Source organism: Antechinus flavipes, chromosome 5 (genome assembly GCF_016432865.1).
Source record: "Antechinus flavipes isolate AdamAnt ecotype Samford, QLD, Australia chromosome 5, AdamAnt_v2, whole genome shotgun sequence".
Taxonomy (NCBI): domain Eukaryota; kingdom Metazoa; phylum Chordata; class Mammalia; order Dasyuromorphia; family Dasyuridae; genus Antechinus; species Antechinus flavipes.
This window is the reverse complement of record NC_067402.1, coordinates 116,209,332-116,235,037: the sequence shown is the minus strand read 5'-3', so window position 1 is coordinate 116,235,037 and position 25,706 is coordinate 116,209,332. Positions and strand designations below refer to the sequence as shown.

Below are 25,706 nucleotides of genomic sequence, written 5' to 3'. Positions count from 1 at the left end.
TTAGTTGGGGGCTGCCAGGGGCAAAAAAAGAAGAGGGAGAAAAAACTTGACCTACCTTCCTATGCCTCTGTATCCATGGTCCTGGGGAGAAACTGGGTTCATTCTTATACCAGGAAGGTTGGGATGAGCCTTTTGGCATCCCTAAAACAAACTAAAGGATGGGCTGAGAGATCCCCTGGATCAGCCCCACAACCCTGGTCTATATTTTTTATGGTACCTGTGCAGAAGTGATCCATTTTGAAGTATCTTGTGAGGTCAGACCCTGGGAAGCAGCTCCAAGATTGGGCCAGATTTGCTCAGAACATGGAGCTGGGAATAGCAGGGTGAGTAAGGTGAGGATTGGGACTAATTTTCCTTCACCCATAGGGCAGGGGAGGATGTGGTAGAAAGCTGAGGGAAGGGGGGTAGGTGCAGTGGGTGACAGGAAGGAAGATAGATGAGTTGGGGACTGTGGACTTAATCTGCCTGTAGTGTTAAGGATCAAGGAGCAATCACCTGGGAATTGAGTTTCCCACTTCAACTTCTCTTCCCTTCTCCATTTGGCTCTTCGGTTGGAAAACCAAACCTGAGATTAGAATGAGACCAGAAAGCTACTCCCAACTCCATAGTCTCTTTCTATAAACTCACACTAATGTTTCTACTCCAGCTCCTCCCCCCCACCCCTTTCTCTAACCAGGATGAGAGCTCCCTTCAGCATTTACTCCATCTTACCTTCACTGTAGCCTCAGGCAGAGAGGTGGCAGCAGCTAGTTTTCCCCGGGTAGCTGGATCAGGGTACTGCACTCTCTGGAACTCTGTCAGGAGACCCCAGAGTGAGGGTATGAGAGAACCAGTACAAGAAGATAATAGACACCCGTTCTTCATTTTTTTTGTCTAAGTAGATGTGTTCTGCAACTTTCTTATTCCCCAAAGCAGGTCCCACCCTCTAACTTCTTCTCTTGATCTTGAATGCCTTAATCTCACAACTGATTTGTTCCCATCCCTGTTGTGATCCTCATTGTTCAAAAAAGAGTGTGTGCTGTTCATGCTGAGCTGCCATTCTGATTGGTGAGTGGGGGATTGTGGGGAACAGAGGAGAGGAAGAAGTTTTCTTCTAAGAGATTATTCAACACCCACCCCTCCCATTCCTAGCCCCAGCACCTTTTTCCAGGGTAGCAGCCTGAAATGGGGAGAAGACAGTTCGATTTCGCTGACGTGGGCCTGGCTTGGCCACCTGGGATGCCTCAGAACCACCGTGGGAAAAGTAAAGACCTGGAGCTGGAAAATCTGCAGGGAGAAGGGAGTGGCTGATGGTTAGTTGGCAATAGGACTGCTAATAAAGCCCTGGGGCACTGACAGAGGAACCAAAGGGAAACCTTTTTGCTGAACTAAACTAGGGAGCATCAGTTGCAAATGAATTCTAGATATAGAGATTCACTAACAGAGGAAAGACAGAAGTATGTCCAATAATACTCAACAGTCACTCTTTGCAAGCAAAAATTATGGTACTGGCCTAAATTTCAAGGTAATGGATAATAGTTCTGGGTGGAACTCTGAAGGCCCCAGGAGGGAGCAAATAGCTCTTTTCTCCTACCTGTTTCCATTCTTCCCTGACATCCCTATTTACTGTTCCATTTCTCACCTGGTATTGTGAGCTGGGTCCAAGGAAGCCTTTTGTCTTCTTGTAAGGCCCTCAGGATTCGGTTGATGGAGGAGACCTGAGCAAGAAGGATATATAGGTCTAGCTCTGGGGCTATCCTTGGTGGCTAAGGCTGGAATTAAAGTTCCAGGATCTTCTTTTTATCTCCATTTCCTTCTTCATTTTCCCACCCTTTCCCTTGTTAGAAGTCTTTTTCTCTGTTTTTACTAAACATCAGCAGCCTTCTCTCTCCTTCCTCTCTTGAAACTTTCTTTTCCTCTTCATACTTCTGTCTTGCCCACCTTTCCCAATTGATTACATTCTAGGTCCCAAAAGAACTCATGGGACCTAGTTCATCCCCTCCATGCATGCTTCTCAGCCTTTCTCACTGAGTAGGGACAAATACTTACACTGGGTGTCCTGTCTTTGGTGCAGAGCCCTTCAGCACATAACTGGTGACGGATCTCCCAGGCAAAGATAGCCGGGCACTCACCCTTGAGCTGGGCGATACGAGCTACCACAGCAGGTGTGGCTAGGCGAGGCTTGCTTCCCCCAGTGCCCTTGGGTTCCAGGGTACCTGTGCGATAGTATCTCCCCAGAATCTTGCTCACACATCCATTAGACACCTGGGTAGGGTGGGAGGATGGAGAGGTACACACCATAGGGGAAGGAATTGCCTCTTTTCAGAGGAAGCCTCTCAAGCAAAATAAGATTCCAAAAATCAAAATCAAGAGAATGCTTCAGAGGACAATCTTCCTTCAGGGCTTCCCAACCTCAAGGAACATTCTCTGAGACTGTTTTATATAAACTAGAGCCAGTTTCCTATTGAGCCCATCAAAACTCAACATCATTGATACTTACTTTGCCCTCCCTACTCCCACCTCCTACCTTGAGGCTTCTAGAGATGTCACAGGGTCGAACTCCACTGACTGCCAGTTTCACAATCTGCTGCCGAGTATCCCTGGGTAGAGGTCGCCCATTCACAAAAATCCCCCCTAACTGATTCACGCTACTGATCCCTAGAAAGAAACAGACGGTATCATACACAGTAGAGGCTTTTCCTCTAGCCTACTGCAGTAGGATATCCCCTAGGAGAGCATATCTCTGGGACATGACTCTTGACATAGATGGGGCTTAAGGGTCAGGTTTCCACTCTACTCTTCAGGACCTCTCAAAGGTACCACTTTCTCCTTCCCGGGGCATAGTTAAAGGGAGGGTTCAATTTTCCCCATATTTCAGGTCTAGGAGTGGTAGTGAAGTGATATGATACTAGGAGAGAATGTTATTCCTCAATACATCATTAAAGGTAAGAGTTGGGAGAGGTAACGTCCTAAATGCATCAGCCACACCACCCACTTTAGATTTCTCAGAGTTTCTCTTACCGTTTTGCTGCATGACCTGGATGACTTTCTGACTAGAGGAAACAGATGTGGGGATCAGAAATGTGGGGAGGCAAGATTGGACTATCTCCTGCTTTACGATTGTGCCTGTAGTGACATAGAAGATTTATAGATATCCCCTTGCATAAGTCACTATGACAGTAATGTGCCCCAAAATAATAGAAGCATGTTATTCTGCTAATTGAAGAACAAGCAAACTAGTATACTAAGAATGGCTAATATTTATAAAGTATTTTAAGCACTTTATATAAGCTATCTAATCATCATGATAACCTTGTAAGATAATTATTATTATCCCAATTAAATATTCTTCCCCAACCCCCCTCTTCTGAATTCTCCAATAACTATCAATGATACTATCATATTCCCAATCATACAGATTTGCAGCCTCTATCACCCCAACTCCTCTATCTAATTCACTCCACAAATCTAATATAGGCCCAATCTTGGGTTCCTACTGTTAGACAACATCTCTTATGCATTCCTTTCTCTCCACTCACACAGCCACCACCTTAGTTTAAGTTCTCATCACTCAATAGTCTTCTAACTGGTCTCCCTGCATTAATTCTCTCTCCATTCCAATCCATACTCCATTCAGCTACCAAAGTGATTTTCTTAAAGCAAACATGTTATCCCTTCCCCCATCCTACTTTTGTACTTAAGAGGTTCCAGAGACTACCAGATTTAAGGGGATATTCCAAAGAGATCAATGAAAGAGAAAGGTGATTTATATTTGCAAAAATATTTATATAGGTGTTTTCATAGTAGCCTTAAACTAGAAACTGAGAAAAGTGCCCACCTATTAGGGCTACTGGTTAAACAAACTATGGTAAATTAATGTAATAGAATATTACTGTGTCATAAGAAATGAACAGTTTCAGAAGAAACTGGGATGATGTTTAACAAGTGATGCAGAATGAAGTGAACAGAAATAGAATATTAATACGACAATATTTGCAAGAAAAATCACTTTGAAAGACTCTACAACTGTGACTAATGCAATGATAAACCACAAGCCCAAAGGAAGAAATATGACTCATATCAACATTTCCATCTAGAGAGTTGATGGATTCAGTATACTGAATGACATCTACATGTTTACCTGTGATCAATGTAAGAATTTTGTTTTTGAACTATATGTATCTTTTTCTTTTAAAGAAATTGTCTAATTGATGAGGGAGAGGTAAAAAAAATTGCTAGTAATATGATAAATTCAAGTGGCTTTTTATTACATCCAGGATCAAATAGAAAAGCTTCTATTTGAGGAGTCCTAACAAATTCCTTTTTATGACACAGACATGATACTGATACCTAAACCAGGTAGGTTGAAAACAGAGAAAGAAAATTATAGACCAATCTCCCTAATTAATATTGATGCTAAAATCTTAAATAAGATATTAGCAAAAAGACTACAGAAAATCATTCCCAGGATAAAACACCATGATCAAGTAGGATTTATACCAGGAATGCAGGGCTGGTTCAATATTAGGAAAACTATTAGTATAAATGATCATATTAATAACCAAATTCACAAAAACCATATGATCATCTCAATAGATGCAGAAAAAGCATTTGATAAAATTCAACATTCATTCCTATTAAACACTTGAGAGTATAGGAATAAATGGACTTTTCCTTAAAATAATCAGTAGCATCTATTTAAAACCATCAGTAAGCGTCATATGTAATGGGGATAAACTGGAACCTTTCACAGTAAGATCATGAGTGAAACAAGGATGCCCACTATCACCATTACTATTCAATATTGTATTAGAAATGCTAGCTTTGGCAATAAGAGTTGGGAAAGAGATTAAAGGAATCAGAGTAGGTAATGAGGAAACCAAATTATTACTTTGCTGATGATATGATGGTATACTTAGAGAACCCCAGAGATTCTACTAAAAAGCTATTAGAAATAATCCTCCAGTTGCAGGATACAAAATAAACCCACATAAGTCATCAGCATTCTTATATATCACTAACAAAATCCAACGTTAGAGTTACAAAGGGAAATTCCATTTAAAGTGACTACCGATAGTATAAAATATTTAGGAATCTATCTGCCAAGGGAAAATCAGAAACTTTATGAGCAAAACTACAAAACACTTTCCACACAAATAAAGTCAGATCTAACCAATTGGAAAAATATTAAATGCTCTTGAATAGGGTGAGCAAATATAATAAAGATGACAATACTACCTAAACTAATCTATTTATTTAGTGCTATACCAATCTGACTCCGAAAAAACTATTTTAATGACCTAGAAAAAATAGCAAAGTTCATATGGAAAAACAAAAGGTCAAGAATTTCAAGGGAATTAATGAAGAAAAAATCAAATGAAGGTGACCTAGCTGTACTAGATCTAAAATTATAAAGCAGCAATTACCAAACCATTTGGTATTATCTAAGAAGTAGACTAGTTGATCAGTGGAATAGGTTAGGTTCAAAGAACAAAACAGTCAATAACTTTAATAATCTGTGTTTGACAAACCCAAAGACCCCAGCTTTTGGGATAAGAACTCATTGTTTGACAAAAATTGCTGGGAAAATTGGAAATTAGTATGGCAGAAACTAGGCATTGACCCATACTTAACACCGTACAGCAAGATAAGGTCAAAATGGATTCATGACCTAGGTATAAAGCATGAGATTATAAATTGGAAGAACATAGGATAGTTTGCCTCTCAGACCTGTGAAAGAGGAAGGGATTTATGACCAAAGAAGAACTAAAGATCAATACTGAACACAAAATAGAAAATTTTGATTATATCAAATTTTAAAGGTTTTGTACAAACAAAACTAATGCAAACAAGATCAGAAGGGAAGCAATAAACTGGGAAAACATTTTTACAGTCAAAGGTTCTGATAAAGGCCTCATTTCCAAAATATATAGAGAATATAAGAATATAAGAAATCAAGCCATTCTCCAATTGATAAATGGTCAAAGGATTTCAACAGACAATTCTCAGATAAAGAAATTTGAAATGATTTCTAGATACATGAGAAGATGCTCCAAGTCATATTAATCAGAGAAATGCAAATTAAGACAACTCTGAGATACCACTACACACCTGTCATATTGGCTAGAATGACAGGGAAAGATAATGCAGAATGTTGGAGGGGATGTAGGAAAGCTGGACACTGATACATTGTTGGTGGAATTGCAAATACATCCAGCCATTTTGGAGAGCAATTTGGAACTATGCTTCAACAATGAGATGAACCAAATCAGTTCCAATAGAGCAATAATGAATTGAACCAATTACACCCAGCGAAAGAACTCTGAGAGATGACTATGAACCACTACATAGAATTTTGAATCCCTCTATTTTTGTCTGCCTGCATTTTTGATTTCCTTCACAGGCTAATTGTACACTATTTCAAAGTCTGATTCTTTTTGTACAGCAAAATAACTGTTTGGACATGTATACATATATTGTATTTAATTTATACTTTAACATATTTAACATGTATTGGTCAACCTGCCATCTCGGGGTGGGGGGGGGGAAGGGTTGGAACAAAAGGTTTTGCAATTGTCAATGCTGAAAAATTATCCATGCATATATCTTGTAAATAAAAAGCTATTAAAAAAAAAACAGTGAGATGATTCAGATCAGTTCCAATGATCTTGTGATGAAAAAAGCCATTTGCACCCAAAGAGAGGACAGTAGGAACTGAATATGGCTCACAACAAAACATTTTCACTTTTTTATTTTTGTTTGCTTGTATTTTGTTTTTTTCTCATTTTTTCCCTTTTTGATTTGATTTCTCTTGTGGGACAAGATAACTGTATAAATATACTGAATTTAAAATATATTTTAGCATGTTTAACATAAAAAAAAATCTTCTATTTGGGACTTAAGACCCTTTCCAGTGTGGATCCTTCCTACTTTTCCAATCATCTTGCACTTTACTCTCCTTCCCTGATTCTATGATCCAGCTGGTCAAGATGATCAAGACTCATCATAGACTTAAGCCTAGGACCTGACACTCCAAGGCATTATCCTTCCCAGCCCAGACACCCAGGTCAGTTCTTTGACTGATGATCCAGTTGAGGTTCCAAAATAATTTGGCCACATCTCTAGTGATTCATGTCTCTATGTATATCCTGAACACAACTCCTCACAGTTAATGTGATTCTCTAGCTTGGTGTTCTGTCAGTTGCCTTCAACTCTTCCATAGAAAATCTCTTCCCTCTTCCATAGAATATTGTCTAATAAAACATGCAATGGAAAGAAGAAGGGAGGGAGCAGTCTTTCTTCTGGTTGTCTTCCAAAGGTTTCAGCAGTTCAGACTTGGTCTGAGAATCCTTATTAAAAAGGAGTCTGTATGGTATTTTGGATACAGAGTTGACCTCAGGGTGAGAAAACATGGATTCAAGCCCTGTCTCAAACACATACTAAAAGTGTGACCGAGTGTGACCCTGGGTAAGTCATAAACCTACCAGTGTCCCCCAGCCAATTCTTATATAGAAATGTTGATGATTTATGTGGATATATATCCTGCAACTTTGTTTTTAGTAGCTTTGTAGTTGATTATCTAGGATTCTCTAAGTATACCATCAGATCATCTTCAAAGAGTGATTTTGTTTCCTCATCACCTACTGTAATTCCTTCAGTTTCTTTTTCTTCCCTTCTTCCCAGCCAATTCTCTATGGTTACAGAACATGTGTCAATCTATTTGCCTTAGTAAAGAGTTTCTCTATATTATTGATGTCACTTTTTAAAAATTAAAAGAGAAAGATATAGGTGGGGAAAGCTATATTTCTAAAAGATATCTCTATGGCCAGCTTTCTGGTCTGCCAGAATTTCTGACCTGTTTGCAGACATAAAATGGGATGCAGGAATCCTTTACAGCAGGTATTTATCCTCCACATCCTTCCACTTGGGTTAGACAATAATAATAGACAAGCCCAGACCTTCTGCTGACTTATGGTGGGTATATTAAGAGAGTCTCAAGTTGCTAACAACTATCTTTGGCTATTTTCCTGGTCAGGGGAAAAGAGGAAACAAAACAGAAGTGGGAGTGCCCAGGATAGGATTTTTCCTTCATGGTGCCCCCTTGAAGTCAAGTATTTACTAAGCACCCTTTTTGTGGCTCAGAAAAATGGAGATAAGATGGGAAGAATTTCAGAAGAATAACATATAGTTATCACATCACAAATTTGGAGCTACTCTCCTCAATACATCATACTAATGGAGCGTGGATTCTCTAAAGGTCTGGTAGGGACTGGACAAGAGGGAGACAAGGAAAAAGGAAGCCCAGAACTCTAAACTCTAAAACATCCCAAAAAGGACTTCAAAAGCTAGTTAATCCAACCCTCCCAATTACAGATAAGGAAGCTGTGATTCAGAGAAATTAAGTTTTTTTCCCATTGTCATGTGAGATTTGTTCCTCAATACTCCCATGACAGAACCATTGCTCTGTTCATTGCTCTCTCTAGGAGGTACCAATCACGCTGGGGCAAAGAAGATTAACACATGGAAAAGATTGGTGGGCAAAATGGTGTGGAATACAATACCAAATTGTAAAATTAAGTACTAGATTATCTTCCATTTATATTTTTTAAAGAGTCTAAAATGTATGTTTCACCAACTACTTATTCTCCCCCCAAATAAAAAAGAAAGCTCAAACTTTTTCACATTGGGCAAGAGATGCACCATACTTAGGATCTAGAAGTAAAGCAAATTGTAAAACACAGGGCACTTCTAGCTCTCACAATTTGATATTCTTAGTTCTGATGCTTCTTTCTTTTGGTTCTCTTTGTCACTCTTCTAAATGATTGCCATGAAAAGCAATGGCATAATGGGGTAAGGACCTTAAGGAATTATATTAAGGCAATATGAAAAAAGTAGCAGATTCTCAAGTCAGCCCTGAATTCTGGGTATATCTATTCCAAAAGATGAAAATAGGAGTGAATAAACTGAGAGGAATTTAGTCTCAGTCCAACTAAAATCACCCTCCATCCATACATACAACCTGCCTCCTTGCATCCTATTTCCAACAGCCACCCACGTGCTTAAAACAAGCATATTAACTTATTTAACAAAATAATCAATGATTATGATATTGAAAGAAGGGGAAGAGGATAGAAGGAAAAAAGAGGCAGGAACAAACTTGCTGCAAGGATAGCAGGAGGAATTAGTTGGGATTGGCCACACAAAGACATGGAGCCAGCACAAAAAGGCAGAACAGACAATGAATTTGCAAGGTGAACTACCTGTGTGGAGTTAAGTGGGGAGCTTTAGGTAAGAGATCAGCCAAAGTCTTCTGGGATTCTTGCTGGAGTTCTACTTCAAGCACCCTGAGGTGGTGAGTTCTGGTCCCAGGAATAGTCTCTCCCCTTCCCTCACCAGGGGAGCTGCTTCAGTCCTGACTAGGGGAGGGGGGGTCCAGTTCTACAGAGAGTCAGAGCTCAGGTGCAGAGGGCAGGCTTCTGGGAGCAGCCAGTGATGTCACAGGCCATGAGGAGAGGAGAGAGGAGGAGGGAGGTGTGCACGATGGATCTGTCTCTTTCTCTGAGGCAAGTCAGCCCAAAGCTACCTTCCCCACCTTCATGAGAGCTAAGATTCCGACTTTCCCACACTACCTTCCATCACCAAGCAGCCAGTTGTGCTAGGCCTTTTGGGGTGGGCATGCAACATTTCCACTATGGACACACACACACATATATGCAAACATATACATACATATCCTACATATCCTCTATTCCCACATTCATACAGAAAGAAAACACTAAAGAACACAGGGGGATGCAGTATCTTTCTAGTTTACCATCAAAGTCATGTAGACACAGCCACATAAAGATACATGCTTGAACACTCCTGGACACAGATGCAATGAAGTATATTAGCATAAATAAATACCTGAGTAGGTTCTCTCCATCTCAACTATGGTTTTGTTGATATATGTATGCCATGATATATATGTTGATATATTTCACTGTCACATATATAAGCACATCATAGAAAACATGTAGACATGGAAAAAAAGGAAGGAAGAAAGGAAGAAGAAAAGAAAGAAAAAGAAAGGAAGGAAGGGAGGAAATGAGGGAGGAGGGAAGGAAGGAAGGAAGGAAAGAAAGGAGAGAAAGAAAAAAAGGAAGGAAGAATGAAGAACGAAAGGAAGAGGAAAAGAAGGAATATTTCTATTAAATCAATCTGAGCTTTTTTAAACACTAGGTCACTGAGCATGGTGTGCATATATTTGATAGTCCTGGCTTTACATGGAATCAGACCTCACAGAGTGTCTACTTCTTAGTCATTTCTTAGGGAAGGTGCTAGTAAAGAAGCAGTGGCATGTTATCATTGTTATATAGGATGGCGGGGTGGAGATAACACCTATGGCTATATAGAGAGGAGTATATGAGATTCTTATGTGCTAATATGTAGCCTCAGCTCTTCACCATTCACTCCTAGGTGCCAAATGGCTTCCCTTCTTACCAGGTTAATGTATGTGTATCCATGATCATCAGGAATGACATTTAATATTTACAATGACCTCCAAATTTTAGTTAGCTTACCAATTTCAAGTGTATAATATAGAAACATAGTGGTTGATCTAAATTCTCTAAAGGTCTGGTAGGGACTGGACAAGAGGGAGACAAGGAAAAAGGAAGTCCAGAACTCTAAAAGTCTCACTCTATCTTCACATTCTAGTGTCAAACGCTAATAGAATCCAGCAGTAGGAGTAAATGATGTTACAGATAGCAATGTGGGGGCATGAATACTGGATTCACCTGAGGATTTTTTTTATTGGTGAAGGGTCAGAGTTCAGACTGCATATGAGAGAAGGGGAATAATGTTCTTGCAGAATACAATTTTAGATTCCAAGGACCAATTAAGGGTGCTTCCTTACTTCAGAGCTCACACATCTTTTATTATCGGAGGTCTTTCTTCTCAACTACTTCAGACTAGTTCTATTGACTTTGGCTTAGTGTAAGAGCAGACCCTGATTATGAATTCAGGACCACAGAATGTGGAAAGTCCCATTGCTACTAGTCAGTGCCTGAATGCTGCTGGTGCCCCTGGATAGTCACTCACCTGTGTCTGAGTGGATTAAGGAACAGAGGTAGTACATGAATTTTATGCTGTGGTTCAATGTCACTTCCCTCCTATCCATCAGGGCTCCCCAGGCCTAGCTCTCAGGACTGCCCACAATATTAGGGAGATGCAAGTCACTGCGCCCCATGCCATGATCCTCCAGTAAACAGCTGCATAGAGAAGGGGGGTGGGGTGGGGATGTTAGGGGGAGCTAAGACAAGCCTTGGCAGATGGTGGTGACTGCGATTTCCCCCATAAACCTCTCCCTCCCCCCGCCTTTACAATGAGCTCTCTGGTCTGAGCAAATAGAGGCTCCAGACCCGGGGAGGGGGGTAGACCTGGAGGGAAGAGTGATTGGGGACAGGACTTAGAAGGAGGGGGGAGCCAGGGTAAGCACAGGGCTCAGATACTCAGCCCTCTGCCCAACTTACTTCACTGTTTGAGGAGCAAATATCAACCTCTGCGACCAGGCTCCCCCAACACCTCCCCCCCCATCCTCGGGCTAATTGTCCCTCATTAGCTGGCTTGGCCCCCAAGCTGCTGCCGGCCCCCGCCATCTGCTCACAATTATACATTAACCCGAAGACCCAGCCACCCGCCAACCAGGTTGTGCGCCCCTCTCCGAGGTTGACCAGAGACTCCTCTTCTCCACCAGTCTCACTATGGAACTTTGCCTACTTAGGGTTTTCCACCGAGAGAAGGTCCTGATTTAGAAATCCACAGTGCAAGAGAAAATTCCGTTCTCCGGAGACCAAGCTGAACCTCTCTGCCCTATCCCTGGAGTCCCTACTACCCGCTGAAGCCGTGCGTAAAGCTGGAGAGTGCAAGGCGCGGTAGGCGCAAGGAACCCTGATGGGGCGTGAATTGAACCTCAACTTCTCGGCTCTTATCAACGCTTCCTGTCCATCCCAACACAAAATTAAGATTCTCACCATCAGGATAATTATCTCTAATTTAGCAGTCCCCCTCTCTGAAAAGCCTCCACTTGAATTACCCTTTGAGCGCACTGCGCCACCTCTCCAAAATAACTCTGCATCGCTTTGCGCCTCCTAGTTTCAGCGCGTGGAGATAGTAGCTGATATGAAGCGATGGGACCCTGTATTTTCTCACTCTATCCTAGACCCAGGACTCTCCATCCTGGAAATGCAGAGAGCCCAGTCAATAATAGCGGCCTTCTAGTAGATTTCCAACTTCAGCTCTCAAAGCGCTCTTTTTGTCTGCTTCTCTTTCGTTTCTCACCTCTCCTGAAGCATAGTTCTTTGAGCGCTGGAGGAATATAAAAAGGGGCTATTTTTCACTCTATACAGGCAAAAGAATCAAGAAGCTTTAGAAAGCCCTACTCTTTCTTCCTCACCCAATCCCCTCAGCCATGGCTGGTCTTCCCAGAGCCCCAGACTTTCTATATACCTCGGGAACTTAAGATCAGGGAGTTTTCCCTGCCTGGACCCCAAGCATGTAGCTGACCTGCAAAGGACAAGATGTGGAGTGGGAGCAGATGGAGGCAAAAAATGGCATCTGATAGGAAAAGCCAGAGCCTCAGCCTGGAGTCAATGGGAGCCAGGGGAGCCCAGGGAATTTAATGACCTTGTGGAAATGACATGAGTGTGTATGGGGGGGTCTTTGTTCAGGAAGAAGAGAGACAGTATTGTTCGGCCACCAGATGGAGAGTCCTTTTAAGCTGGTAATTTAGAAAGGAACAAACTTCTTTCTATATCCTATAGAAAGAGAAGATGTCAGTTTTGTGGGTTTTTTTTTTTTATTTTAAAGACTTTAAAAAATTCCTCCATAAATGACAGGAAGGGGCAATGGAATTTGACTGGAGACAAACCTTTCCTTAAATTACCAACTTCTCTATCCAAATTCTTAGTTTTCATCTCTCTAGGAAAAAAGTAAATTTTTTTTTCTGTAAGTCAGTCAGTGAGCCAATAAGCATTTACTAAACATTTAATATGTGACACCACAAAGCCCTGAGAAGACCAAGAAAAGTTAAAAATAAAGGCCTTGTTTTCAAGGAGTATATATTCTAATGGGAGAAGATGAAAACAACTCTGTAAACACAAGATTCATATAGAGTAGATGGAAGGCAAAAAACTTAGTTCTCATGGTGAGAGCATGATTTGCTGGCTGGACACCTGGGGATGTAGCAGCTTCATTCCCCTTAAGATGTCCAAACCAGTATGGATGGACTTTTCTCCTAGAATATTTTCTGAACATTCTGCTCGGAAGCCTGGATTTACAGGAATTGGCTTTATGATGACCATCCAGTTCTTCCTTGATTTATGACATTTTTGGTTTATTTTGGCTTTGTGTAATAAAAATAGTCTCCAAATGGAAGGAAAACATAATTCCTACCTCCCACTCCTCCCCTTTCAAAGATCACAGGTAGAATTTTTCTTCTAAATATTTCCATGGTTTTTCACCTTTACTTTTCCAATTTTGGCTGCCTTTCTCTCAGTTTCTCCTGAAATTTTTTTTAACCCAATACACATATATTTAGTCAGTGAATGGGATTAAGGGAAGGGGAAGGCAAGGACTAGGAAAAAGGGGAGGAGTAAATATTATATATAGGTAAATAATTGAAGTTTCATTACTTACTTTGGCTGCCGCAGATTAATATTATCAGGTAACTAGGTTCTTAATGAAATATTCATTTAGATTTCAATCTCAACAAGCTTCTTAAATTCTGATCCCTGAATTATTTTGTCCTTTCTGGCTTAATCACAGAACAAAACTATTCTATTTATATGCCTCTACACCCTAGCTCTGTGCTCCCTTAGATTAGACCTAGGGCTTCTTTTTATTTTTTTTTGTAAATGATATTTTATTTTTTCCAGTTATATATAAAGACAGTTTTCAATATTCATTATATAAGATTTTGAGTTTCAATTTTTTTTTCTCCCTTCCCATCTCTCTCCCCAAGATCACAAGCAATCTAATATTGGTTATACATGTGCGACCACATATACATATTTCCACATTAGTCATGTTGTGAAAAAAGGAACAGAACAAAAGAAAAAAAATCACAAAAAAAACCAACAAAAGAGAAAATGAAAATAGTATGCTTCAAATAGCATTCAGACTTAAGAGTTCTTTCTTTGGATGTGGATAGCAGTTTCCATCTTTAGTCTTTTATAATTATCTTGGATCATTGCATTTCTGAGAAGAACTAAGTTAATCATAGATGATCATCACACAATGTTGCTGTTACTGTGTACAATGTTGTCCTGGTTCTGCCCTTTTCACTCAGCATCAGTTCATGTAAATCTAGATTTTTCTGAAATTTACCTGCTCATTATTTTTCATAAAACAACAGTATCCCATTACCTTCATATACTGCAATTGGTTCAACCATTCCCCAACTAATGGGCATCCCCACAATTTCCAATTCTTTGCCATCACAAAAAGAGCTACTATAATTATTTTTGTACATATGGTGCTTTTCCTTTTTTGATGAAGATCTAGAATTTCTTCATCAAAATTATCTTCTTTATGGCACACAGTTCAGGATGAATGCTCAGGAGAAGCTCCCATACCCTTTATAATTTGGATCCTTCTTTCCTGCTCTCTGGCTCTATGTTTTATGTCTTTCAGGGCACAATATTACTGACTTTCTTCATCCAGGCAGGGTGTTTTCATTTGAATTCTTTTCTCTTAAAGAAAGGTAGCATAGCATAATGAACAGAGAATTGGAACTGGAAAGATGGGTTCAAGTCTGCCTCTGAGAAATAACGTCTGCATGACCCTGAAGAAGTCACTTAATTTCTCACTGGTCTAGGCAACTTTCTAAAACCATCAATTTCAGAGAAGTCATACATGTAGAAATAGAATTTGAAGCCAGGTCTCTGACTTTAAGCCAGTACTATTTTCATTGTACTATACTGCCTTAAATCATTTAAATTCTCTGAAATTCAAAATTCTTATCCATAAATTAGGGATATTAAAACCTGTAGCAATAATAACTGAAAGCACTTTATATAAATAAGCTTATTTGATCCTCACAACCCCAACAAAGTACTATATTGTATATAATATATATATCTTCACATGTTTGTGTTTATATATAAATATAAATCTGTTGAAAGATCAGGAAACTGAGGCTGAAAGAGATTAAATTACTTTTTTAGGATTGCAAAACTAGTAGGTATATGTCAAGATTGAATCCAGATCTGATTTCAAGTCCAGTGCTCTAATCAGTATATGTCCTAACTGCCTTACAAACCTATTTTCTTTCCTTCTTTCTTTCTTTGTTTCTTTGTTTCTTTGTTTCTTTGTTTCTTTCTTTCTTTCTTTCTTTCTTTCTTTCTTTCTTTCTTTCTTTCTTTTTTTAATGCTAAGGCAATTGCGATTAAATGACTAGCCCAGGAACACAGCTAGGAGCTTAAGTGTCTGAGGCCAAGTTTGAACTTAGGTCCTCCTGACTTCAGGGCTGGTACTCTATCCACTGCACCACCTAGCTGCCCATTTTCAAGCCTATTTTGATGACCAAATTAGATAATCTATGTGCTTTACAAAACTAAATGTTCTATAGATGTCATTTAGCATATCTTCTTTCATTGATTCTCCCCTCCCAGAAATATCACCTGGAAAGTCTTTCATTCCTACCTCCCAAGTCACATTTTATTCACAATTTATAATTAAAAATAGACATTTTGGGAGATTATTTCCTTTTTTCAACATGAAAACTAGGATAAATAACAAATTCAAAAAACTGATTTACTTTATAATTACTTCTGCCCAGTCAGACAAAAGTCCTATTTAAATACAGTCATATTTTTATGTAGATAATTTGGGGGATATAGATCTCTTATCACTGGTGATGCCTGAAAGATTGCACTAAGTAAGTAAAACAACAGCCTTTTGACAGCCTCAACATTAATCACATAGATTCTATTATTTAGTGCCTGTAACATTCAAATATTCTTATTTATAAATCCACAGCACAAATACAGATGCATAGAATTGCATGACAAAAGGACACATAAGTTATATGATGATGATGATAAATAGCAATTATATAATACTGTAACATTTGCAAAGTGCTTTTAGTGTATTATTTCATTTAATCTTCACCACAACCATAGGATGTAGGTGCTATTATTCCCATTTTACAGTTCAGAAAATTAACATGTAAGTAAATGTTTAAGGCTAGGTTAGAACTCAGAAATTCCTGGCTCCAGATGCAATGTTCTATCCACTGGGTCAACTAGCTACACATATGTATATATAAACTTAATGCAAAATAGCTAGCAATAGCATGTGTGTGTATATGAAGAAGTTACATACTGTAGACCAAATACACAAGTTACATGCAGTACAAAGAACATCACATATTAAGCTTATACAGGGGCGATAAAGATCAGATCTGTGATTTCATTAGTAGAGGGAATTCTTGGTTACGGAAACTCCCTCTATCAATACAGATCAGCACCTTCTATGCAATTTACTGTCTTAACATTGTTGTGGAGAAGGGACCAGCTAGGTGGTAGTACTGGCCCTAGAGTCAAAAGGGATTTGAGTAAATCTGCCTCAGACACTCACTAGCTGTGTAAAACTGGATAAATCATTTAACCCTTATTGCCTCAAAAACAACAACAAAAAGAAGAATCTTGCCTAGAGCAGTGATTTTTTTTTTTTCTCTCAGGATTATATAGTTAGTATGTATCAGAGACTGGACCTGAACCCGATTTTTCCTGTCTATGAATTCAGTTCTTGGTCAACTATGTTCTGCAGCCTCTCTCTCAGCATTATATTCAAAATACATATTACATGTACTTCATTATTGGGTGTCATCTGCCTTTATGAATAACCTGGAGAATCAAAAGTCAGCCTAGTTACTAGTTAGATCATTCTGCTACTCCAGCAGAGAGCTATCCATTCTGGATCCTTAATACCCTTAAACAACCTCAATTATTAGCCTGAGCTGTTCACTAGCTGCTTCCAGCTCCAAGTCAATCAGGCATTATAAGTAACTTCTCATTTTTAGAAACCTCCACTGTTGGAGGTATAGCTTCTAGCTTCATCTCTTTTTCTTTGTCCAGTCAGAAGTCTTCTCAAGCTAAAATAATCTTGCTTTATTTCCTAGACTTTTAAGAGGGCATTAGCATGCAATTTCATCTTTACCTCAATTCTTTTGATATGAGCCATTATCTGGCTCAAACAAATTCATCTGACCTAATATTGATTGTGCTCCTTGGGTCCCATCTGGGCAATTATATATTGCTCTTTTCCTCCTAAGCATTCAACAGTGTTATTAATCCCCTTCTGGAAGTAGATGGGGTGATGCATTGTCTTTTTAGGGCCCCAATCATAAAGTCCAGAGGTCTATTTCATAGACTGATAGATTTCCTAAGTTTTTATTTAGTTACTATGAGGTGGCCCTCTTTACATGTTGTATTTTCTTTAGACACCAAGACTTAAACATAAATTCCCTAGCTGGAGACGCTGACAACAAACTGAATTATCATTCCATAAGTTGTTTCTCTCCAAGTTCTTATGAGCTGAAGTCATAGCTAGCTTCCCCTAACTGATATTTTAGTCAAAATACTTCTTGTAAATATCCATGTCTTCAACAGCTTCCAAGACCCCAAAGTTTAAATCAGTTGGCAAATTTTTTCCTGGTACTCCTCACTTCTATTTGCATCAGTTCATAGAAATCTTCCCAGGTTTCTCTGAAACTGTCCTTTTCATAATTTCTTATAACACAGTGATATTCCATTTCATTCATATGCATACCACTGTTTGTTCAGCCATTTTCCAATTGATGAGCATGCCCTTATTTCCTGCTTTTGTCAGTACCAAAAAGAGATGCTTACAAAGATGCATATACATAAAGAAACTTTTCCTCTTAATTTTTTTTTCAGTTATTGGTCTAACAGTGGTAATTTTAGATTGGTATTAACTTTTGGGACATAGCAATAGGTAAATGTGAATCTCAACTAAGTACAAATGTGATGTCAAGACTTTTGTGTCATTTTTAATAGCATGACATTCATACACTAGAAATGTGGACAATAGACTCCACTAATCCTTCTACCCAGACTTTAGAGTATTTGTGGTGTTCTTCTTCTCTTTTCTAAAATATATGATGGTTCTCTGGGAGCAGGTTTCTCTGGGAGGTTTCTGGAGGCAGCCTTAGTTTCAGTTCTGTGTAATAATCACTTCAAATGCAGCCAGGGATTAAAGAACAGTCTTTTATTGTCTCTTCCAAAATAGCCCAGTTAGTTTTCTTAGAGGCTTATCTCTCTGCTTGGTTCCAAGAGCTCTTGCAGCTTGTCTTTTGCTTCTGCCAGCTTCTGCCTCTAGCTCAACTCCGACTCCTGGCACTCTTCTGAACTGATTCTCCCCTCTCAATCTTTTCAACTGAACTCTCCTGACTGAGCTCAGCTGTTTTTATGCTCTTTTAGAGGTGTAAATTCAAAGGTTGATTCCTCCTCTGAGAGTGGGATTATGGGAGGTGTGAATTAGGATATCTCATACTGAACCCTGAAATCTCCCAAATGTGTGAACTAATGTGTGAGCTAATGTGTGAACTCTCAAAGGTGTTAACTTAAGCATTGTTTCTATCAATTCCTTTAAATTATCACCTTGTTTCAAGTTCTGGCTCATAACAAGTATTGAACATATTTAGAATTGAATGGTTAGTCTCATAACTCTCTGAGTGTCTTCTTTTCCATAATGACACTTCTTTGAGTAATTTATTCTCAATTAATAATATTCTTAGTAATAATAACTGATTATACAATGAGAGAAAATGTGGCATAATGGGTAGGGAAGAGGGAAGAGGCAGAAGTGGGGAGAGGGAGAGAGAGAGAGACAGAGAGAGATAGAGAGAGACAGAGAGAAGGAGGGAGAAAGAGGTAGATTTAAATGTTAGAAAGGTATTATATGGAAGGATGTGTGTGAGTGTGTGTGTGTGTGTGTGTGTGTGTGTGTGTGCGCGCGCGCGCGCATGCATGCACGCAGTAGATAGAGGGATGGCTCTAGTAAAACTAGACTCATTTTCTTGAGTTCCAGTCTGGCCTCAGATGTATACTAGCTGTGTGAGTCTGGGCAAGTCACTTAACTCTGTTTACCTCATTTTCCTCATCTGTAAAATGAACCAAAAAGGAATAGCAAAATTATTCTAGTATCCTTGCCAAGAAAACCCCAAATGGGATCACAAATAGTTGCTCATGACTGAACAAAAATCAAAGCACACTAGGTATACTAGAAAACAGCAGAACTAGGAGTTAGTAGATCTATATTCCAGGTTTATCTAAAGAATATATTGACATCATATTTAGTATTATCCTTCCTCTTTGTATTTCTCTATATCTTTTCTGTGGAGTCTGTGAATTTTTAAGACTTTTTTTTGATAACTGAATTTCAATATAATTTCAATATAAGAAAATTCTATGTATTTTATATTATGCATTTAAAAACATTCTGAGAAGTGTTCACTAGGTTTCACCAGATGACACACTAGTTAAGAACTCCTGAACTAGATCTTCTCTAAGATTCCTTCCAGTTCTATGGCATTCTCTCCATGAACTAGGATAGTTGTTGCTAACACCAAGTATTTACGAATACTTGAACTAGGTGGGTTTCTTGAACATAAGTTTTCTCACTAGATGACTTATCAGGTCCTTTTCTATTTTACCTTTATGATGTGAAAGTAGCTTATAAACTTATATACCACAGAGATAGGGAGGAGAATTTTGAAATATCTCTTTAAAAAAATAAATTGTTAGCAACAGCAAGATTATATGATAATCAATTCTGACATAATTCTTTTCTATAGCGAGGTGATTCAGACCAATTTCAAGAGACTTGTGATGCAGAGAGTCATCTGAACCCATACTATAGGGACTGAATGAGGATCACAACATAGTATTTTCACCTCTTTTGTTGTTGTTTGTTTGCATTTTGTTTTCTTTCACATTTTTCCCTTTTTGATTTGATTTTTCTTCTGTGGCATGATAATTGTGGAAATATATATAGAAGAACTGCACATGTTTAATATATTTTGGATTACTTACTATCTAAGGGAGGAGATTGGGGGCAGGGAGAAAACAAAATTTGAAATACAAGATTTTGCAAGGGTGAATGTTGAAAGTTATGGATATATTTTGAAAATAAAAAAGCTTTATATAAAAATTATTAGAATTTTTATCATTTGCTTAAAAATATTCTTTTTACTTATTTGGACATTCTTCTTGGCTCCAAACTGAGTCCCTCTTCTCCCAAATTGTGATAAGGTAGAGTGAAATGGGATTGAGTATGTTGAGCTCATGGGACTGTTGTGGTTGTGAAGCCTCTTCATGACCCTATTTGGAGTCTTCTTGGGAAAAACCGTGGAGTAGTTTGTCATTTCCTTCTCCATTCTCAAAATGCGTTTGTATTCATTTTACTGATGAGGAAATTGAAGCCAAGAAGACTAAATGATTTGTCCAGGGTCACTTAGCTAGGAAGTATCTAAGGTCAGATTTGAACTCAGGTTTCCCTGATGGGGCCCAACACTCTATGCACTTTCCAGTTGATCCTGGGGTGATCTTTCCTAAACCTAATTCTAACTCTTAACAATTCTACAGATTGTGGCTTAATATAATTTCATATTTCTTGCTCAGTCCCAAGATTTCATTATGTCTGTGCCTGGAGTTGGAAACTTTATCAGTTCCCTCCAGAGAAGATAGTATTGTTCAGGCCTTGAGTGGCATTTTTCTGATTTGTTGGTCAGCAGTACCGTTTCTATTTCCTAGATTGCAACCCTAAGATGATGGAGCAGTAAAAGAAATGGAGACATGGATTCATACCATTTGGGAACTGCAGATGTGAAGGGAGAGAGTTTTTGGAACAGGTGGGAGAGAGTTAATTCTAATTCATTGTTATTTACTTTCATTTCTCTTTTAGATGAATGTACTTTTGCTTAAGGGTATTGTCATGTGTATAGTGCCAGCAAGGTCAGAGAGATTCATTGGGAAAATGGGGAAACTCAGCAGTGACTTTGACTAGATGATGATTCAAATAAGTTCTAGGAATCTGAATGTTGTAGTGGGGACATTCCATTCAACTTTGTGTTGCTTACAGAGTTTAGTATTTGAGTAAATATTTATACTCAATAAGTAATTTGTTGAATGAATAAAAAAATGGGAGAAAAATGACTCAGGGCAGGACCCAGATTGAGACTTTGGGCTTGACTGGGAGAAATAGCAGAGAACAGAGTATTTTAAAGAAGAATTAGGAGGTTTTCTGCTCAAGGATTGCTCTAGCTGAGCTCTATATCAAAAGTTCTTTACCTGCTGAACCTGTTACATGATCAAAAAGAGATCTTCAAATTCACATTGATTCACAAGTGTGCTCATTTTGATCTTTATTTAGTTTCCACAAAGATTAGTACACTATTTCGTATATAACCAGGCTTTCTAGCAAAGTCTAGGGCATTTTGCATGAAAATCTTCTAATTAGTGGAGAAAATAACATATTGAAGCTTGATGTGGAAGAGGAGAGGACTTTGTGAAAGGAAGGATATTTGTTTATTCTTTTTCCACAAAAGGTCCCTCATAATTTCAGACTTTGGGGACTAACTTTGACATTTGGAGAAAAAAGTACTTTGGAAAGCAAAAATCTAAAATAGAGGAAGTTGGCATCTTCTTACACCCTTGCTTAGTTCCCTAGAAACTTTGGGAAATTTTTGCTTGGGCCTTTTTCTCTAGATTTAATGTGAGATATTTTACTTTCAGAGGGAGAATGAATTCACTCTGTGCATTTTAAAAGGTATATTTTAATCTGTATGACTTCCATATTTCCTACTTGGCAATTTGTTTGGATAAAGGAGATTGTTTGCTGTCTCTATTTGGAATGGTCTTTGGTGTAACTAGCTTTTGGTGGGAAGGTACCAAACTTGTGGGTGTAAGCTAAGAGATATGTTACTCTCTTACCTTTAAGGGACAGTGACCAGAAAAGTGAATAGTTTTTGTTTTGAGCAAACTGTATCCCTAGATCAGGAATATTTGGGGTGTGTGGAAGAGATAGATATACTTCTAGTCTATTACCTTTCTCAGAAGGGGCTATGGATATAGATAGAGTGCCAAAGTCAGGAAGACCTGAGTTCAAATTTCACCTCGGATACTTACTAGCTATATGCTATTCAGTCTATCATACCTTTATTGTCATTATTGGTAACATACTACAAGTCATTAATATTCAACATGCTCTTCTCTGTAGTGTTCTTGTTGGTTTTCTGGAGGTCTTGGAACCAGCCTTCTTTTCAGAATAATCACTAGGAGACAGCCAGGTGTTAAAATCTAAATCCTTTATTATCTCCTTCACAATCTAGTTTCTTTGCTCCGGGCCCAGGCCAGCTTTTTGGAGAGTCTTTCAGACCGGCTTTGGTCTCAGTGGGGGAAGTTCAGGAGGCCAGCCACCACAGTGGTATGAGATGAGGTGAATGAATCTGGCTGAGTTTGAGGACTTGTGCTTCAGCCTCCAGTCACCACAAAGGTGGACAATGGAATGAATGTGTCTCTGGGTCCCACTCTGGCTGAGTTTGTCCCAGTTTATATGCTCTTTTACAATTAAATCCATTCATCATACTTAGTATAAGTCAATCATTATATCACTAGGGAACCATTATTTGTTGCAATATTAAATCAATCATACTGAACTAGAAAACTGTTCATTATCATGCTAAACTAGGTAACCATTGTCTTATCAATTCCACTGACTTAACACCTTGTAGGAATCCTTGTTTTAAATACAGAATTCTGGCCCATAACACTTCTCCATTGTACTTTGGGTCATTCACACTTTTGATTTTTTACAAACCTTAGCATTCCATGATCTTCAAGATACACTATTATTTTTAATGGGGTTTGTATTCAAGGAACAGTTTAGAATATTTGAGTATAAGACATAGATGCCTGTTACCTGTGTTTTGAAGTCTTAGAGGATGGGGATGATCTAGAGAAGTGACACATAAGTACTATGCCTTCTAACTAAAACACTAGTCTATACTTTAGCTATAGCCTTAGATCAGTAAAACATAAAAAGGAGACATGCTCAAGTTCACCAGGACCTTTAGCCAGATCATAGAGTCCTTTTACCAAAATTTAATTTCCTGGGAAAACCAAAAATAATGGACACATGGTAAGTCATCCTATAGAAGGAGTTGAGAGAGTAGTCTTGAATGACTGTGTCCCTAGACAGGTGAGGTACCAAAATGACTTCTGGTCTCTAGAAGACAGAAAAAGGAACAGAGATCATCAAGAATTTAGGCTTCATAAAAGCTCTGTTCACTAGCTGAATGGTGATTCATAGAGGTAAAACTTATACAAAGGATATTCCCAAAACGTGGATGAAAAGGAAGCTGAGTTTGTATACACTACTGGGTAATGAGAAAGATAGCAGAAATGCTTCAGTTTTGAGGAACACTTTCTGGACTAAGGAAAGGGGCTGAATTTGTTTTCTGTCCTATTCTCATAGTTCCCAAGGGAACTATGCCACTTTTGTTAATACTACCTATTAGGGGAAGGAGACAACTTTATTTAACCTGAGGTATTCATGATTCAGAAATAAGGCTAGGGGCTGATGGATCTGAGGAAACTTGTTTTCCCATAGATTATGGGAAGACTGAATATTTAGGGTTGTCATTGAACCACCCCAAAACTGTCCACAGTATCCAATCAGTGACAGGCTGACATATGATACCAATGGGGGGGGGGGTGCTTGAAGATGTCTAGGGATAAGTGAAGTAATAAGGAATAAAACACATTGTAGGAGAAAAGTAAAAGTCCCTGTCTTCACAGAACTTATATTCTAATGGTGAACAACAGATACACATATAATTGTGATATATATATATATATATACAAAAATAATTTTAAAATCTTGGAGGAAAGTAGGATTCCGAGAGATAGAAATGAGGAGGAAATATTTTTCAGAAATGGAGGATAGCCAGTAAAAAGGCTTGAGGATGAAAGATGGAGTGTCTAAGTGTGAGGAGTAGACTGAATTGCAGAGTTCATGAAGAAGAGTAATGTTTGAGAAGACTGGAAATGTAGTTTATGAAGAGCTTTAAATGCCAAATATAGTAGTTTATATTTAGTCAAAGAAGTAATAGGTAGTCACTGAAATTTATTGAGTGGGAAGATGACATGGTCAGACATTAAGCAAATCATTGGTGGCTTTGTGGAGAATGGATTGGAATGAAGAAAGACTTTTTTTTTTTTTAATGAAAGCTTTTTATTTTTTAAAACATATGCATGCATAAATCTTCAACATCAATCCTTGCAAAACCTTGTATTCTACTTTTCTCTACCCTTCCCCCACCTCTTCCCCTAGATAGCAAGTAATCCAATATATGTTAAAGATGGTAAAAATATATGCTAACCCCAATATATGTAAACATATTTATACAATTATCTTGTTGCACAAGAAAAATCAGATCAAACAGGAAAAAAATGAGAAAGAACATAAAATGCAAGCAAACAACAACAAAAAGAGTGAAAATTCTATGTTGTGAATCACTCTCAGTTCCTGCACTTCTCTCTCTAGGTGTATATGACTCTCTTCATGACAAGATCATTGGAACTAGTCTGAATCATCTCATTGTTGAAGAGCACTACGTCCATTCAATCAATCATCTTATAATCTTGTTGTTGCCATTATAATGATCTCCTGGGTCTGCTCATTTCACTTAGCATCAGTTCATGTAAGTCTCTCCAGGCCTTTCTGAAATCATCCTGCTGGTCGGTTCTTACAGAACAACAATATTCCATAACGTTCATGTACCATAACTTATTCAGCCTTTCTCTAATTGATGGGCATCTAGTCAGTTTCCAGTTTCTTGCCACTACAAAAAGGGCTGCCACAAAAATTTTTGCACATGTGGGTCCCTTTCCCAATGGACAAAGACTCAAAGTAGAGAGATGAAACAGAAGACTGTTTTAATAATCCAGGTAAAATATGATAAAGACTTTAATTAGGGGCAGTGACTAACGGAGTAGAGAGAAGGGAACATATATGAGCGATGTTATTAAAGGAGGAAATGACTAGATTTGTCATTAGATTGGATATGTAAGCGGTAAGTCAGAGTTAATTCCTCCAAAGTTGTGAATCTGGATGACAGAAAGGATAGTGGGCCCTCCATGTTGTAAGGAAGTTTGAAACACGAATAGATTTTTTGGGGAAAATGACATCTATTTTGCAGGTACTTTGTTTGAGACGTCTACAACATAGAAGTTAAAGGCATATTTATTGCAAGAAGGAACTTCTTCCACATAATAGCAGGCATAGTAGAAGAGCAGCAAATGGGAACTGTCACAAAGGAAGGAAATCGTGAATTTCTTGAGAATCTGGAGAAAGCCCTCTGTGGTAGACTGCTTTGTTCATACAGCAAGTGCCCCAAAGAAAAGGAGCTGACAAGTATCAGGCTACATACTGACATGAAGCTACACAGGGAACTAGATAAAGAAGCCCGTACTGAAGTTCTTGAAGGGAAGCAGCCTGGGCCAAGTTAGGCTAGCGAGCAGACATTGGAGTGATGGAGCTCAAGATGATAGTGGAAAAGAGAAAGATTGGCATGGTAGGGGACAAAGAACTAAGGACCAAAGAACCAAGGGCTGTATACGCTGTGTCAGTGCTTACGGCAAGCATGGGAAAATTTCTAC

The 25,706-nt window shown here is 38.6% G+C and overlaps 1 protein-coding gene across 1 annotated transcript; it reads right to left on the bottom strand.

Annotated features, from left to right (window-relative positions):
- Nucleotides 1-3,013, bottom strand: PAX4 (paired box 4). The gene is made up of 8 exons (XM_051962408.1): nt 3,001-3,013; nt 2,507-2,637; nt 2,029-2,244; nt 1,622-1,697; nt 1,141-1,266; nt 712-794; nt 496-565; nt 1-11 (listed from the first exon to the last, which is right to left on the bottom strand). The coding sequence occupies exons 1-8, from the start codon at nt 3,011-3,013 to the stop codon at nt 1-3; spliced, it is 726 nt and encodes a 241-aa protein (XP_051818368.1).
- Between the last annotated feature and the right edge of the window lie 22,693 nt (nt 3,014-25,706).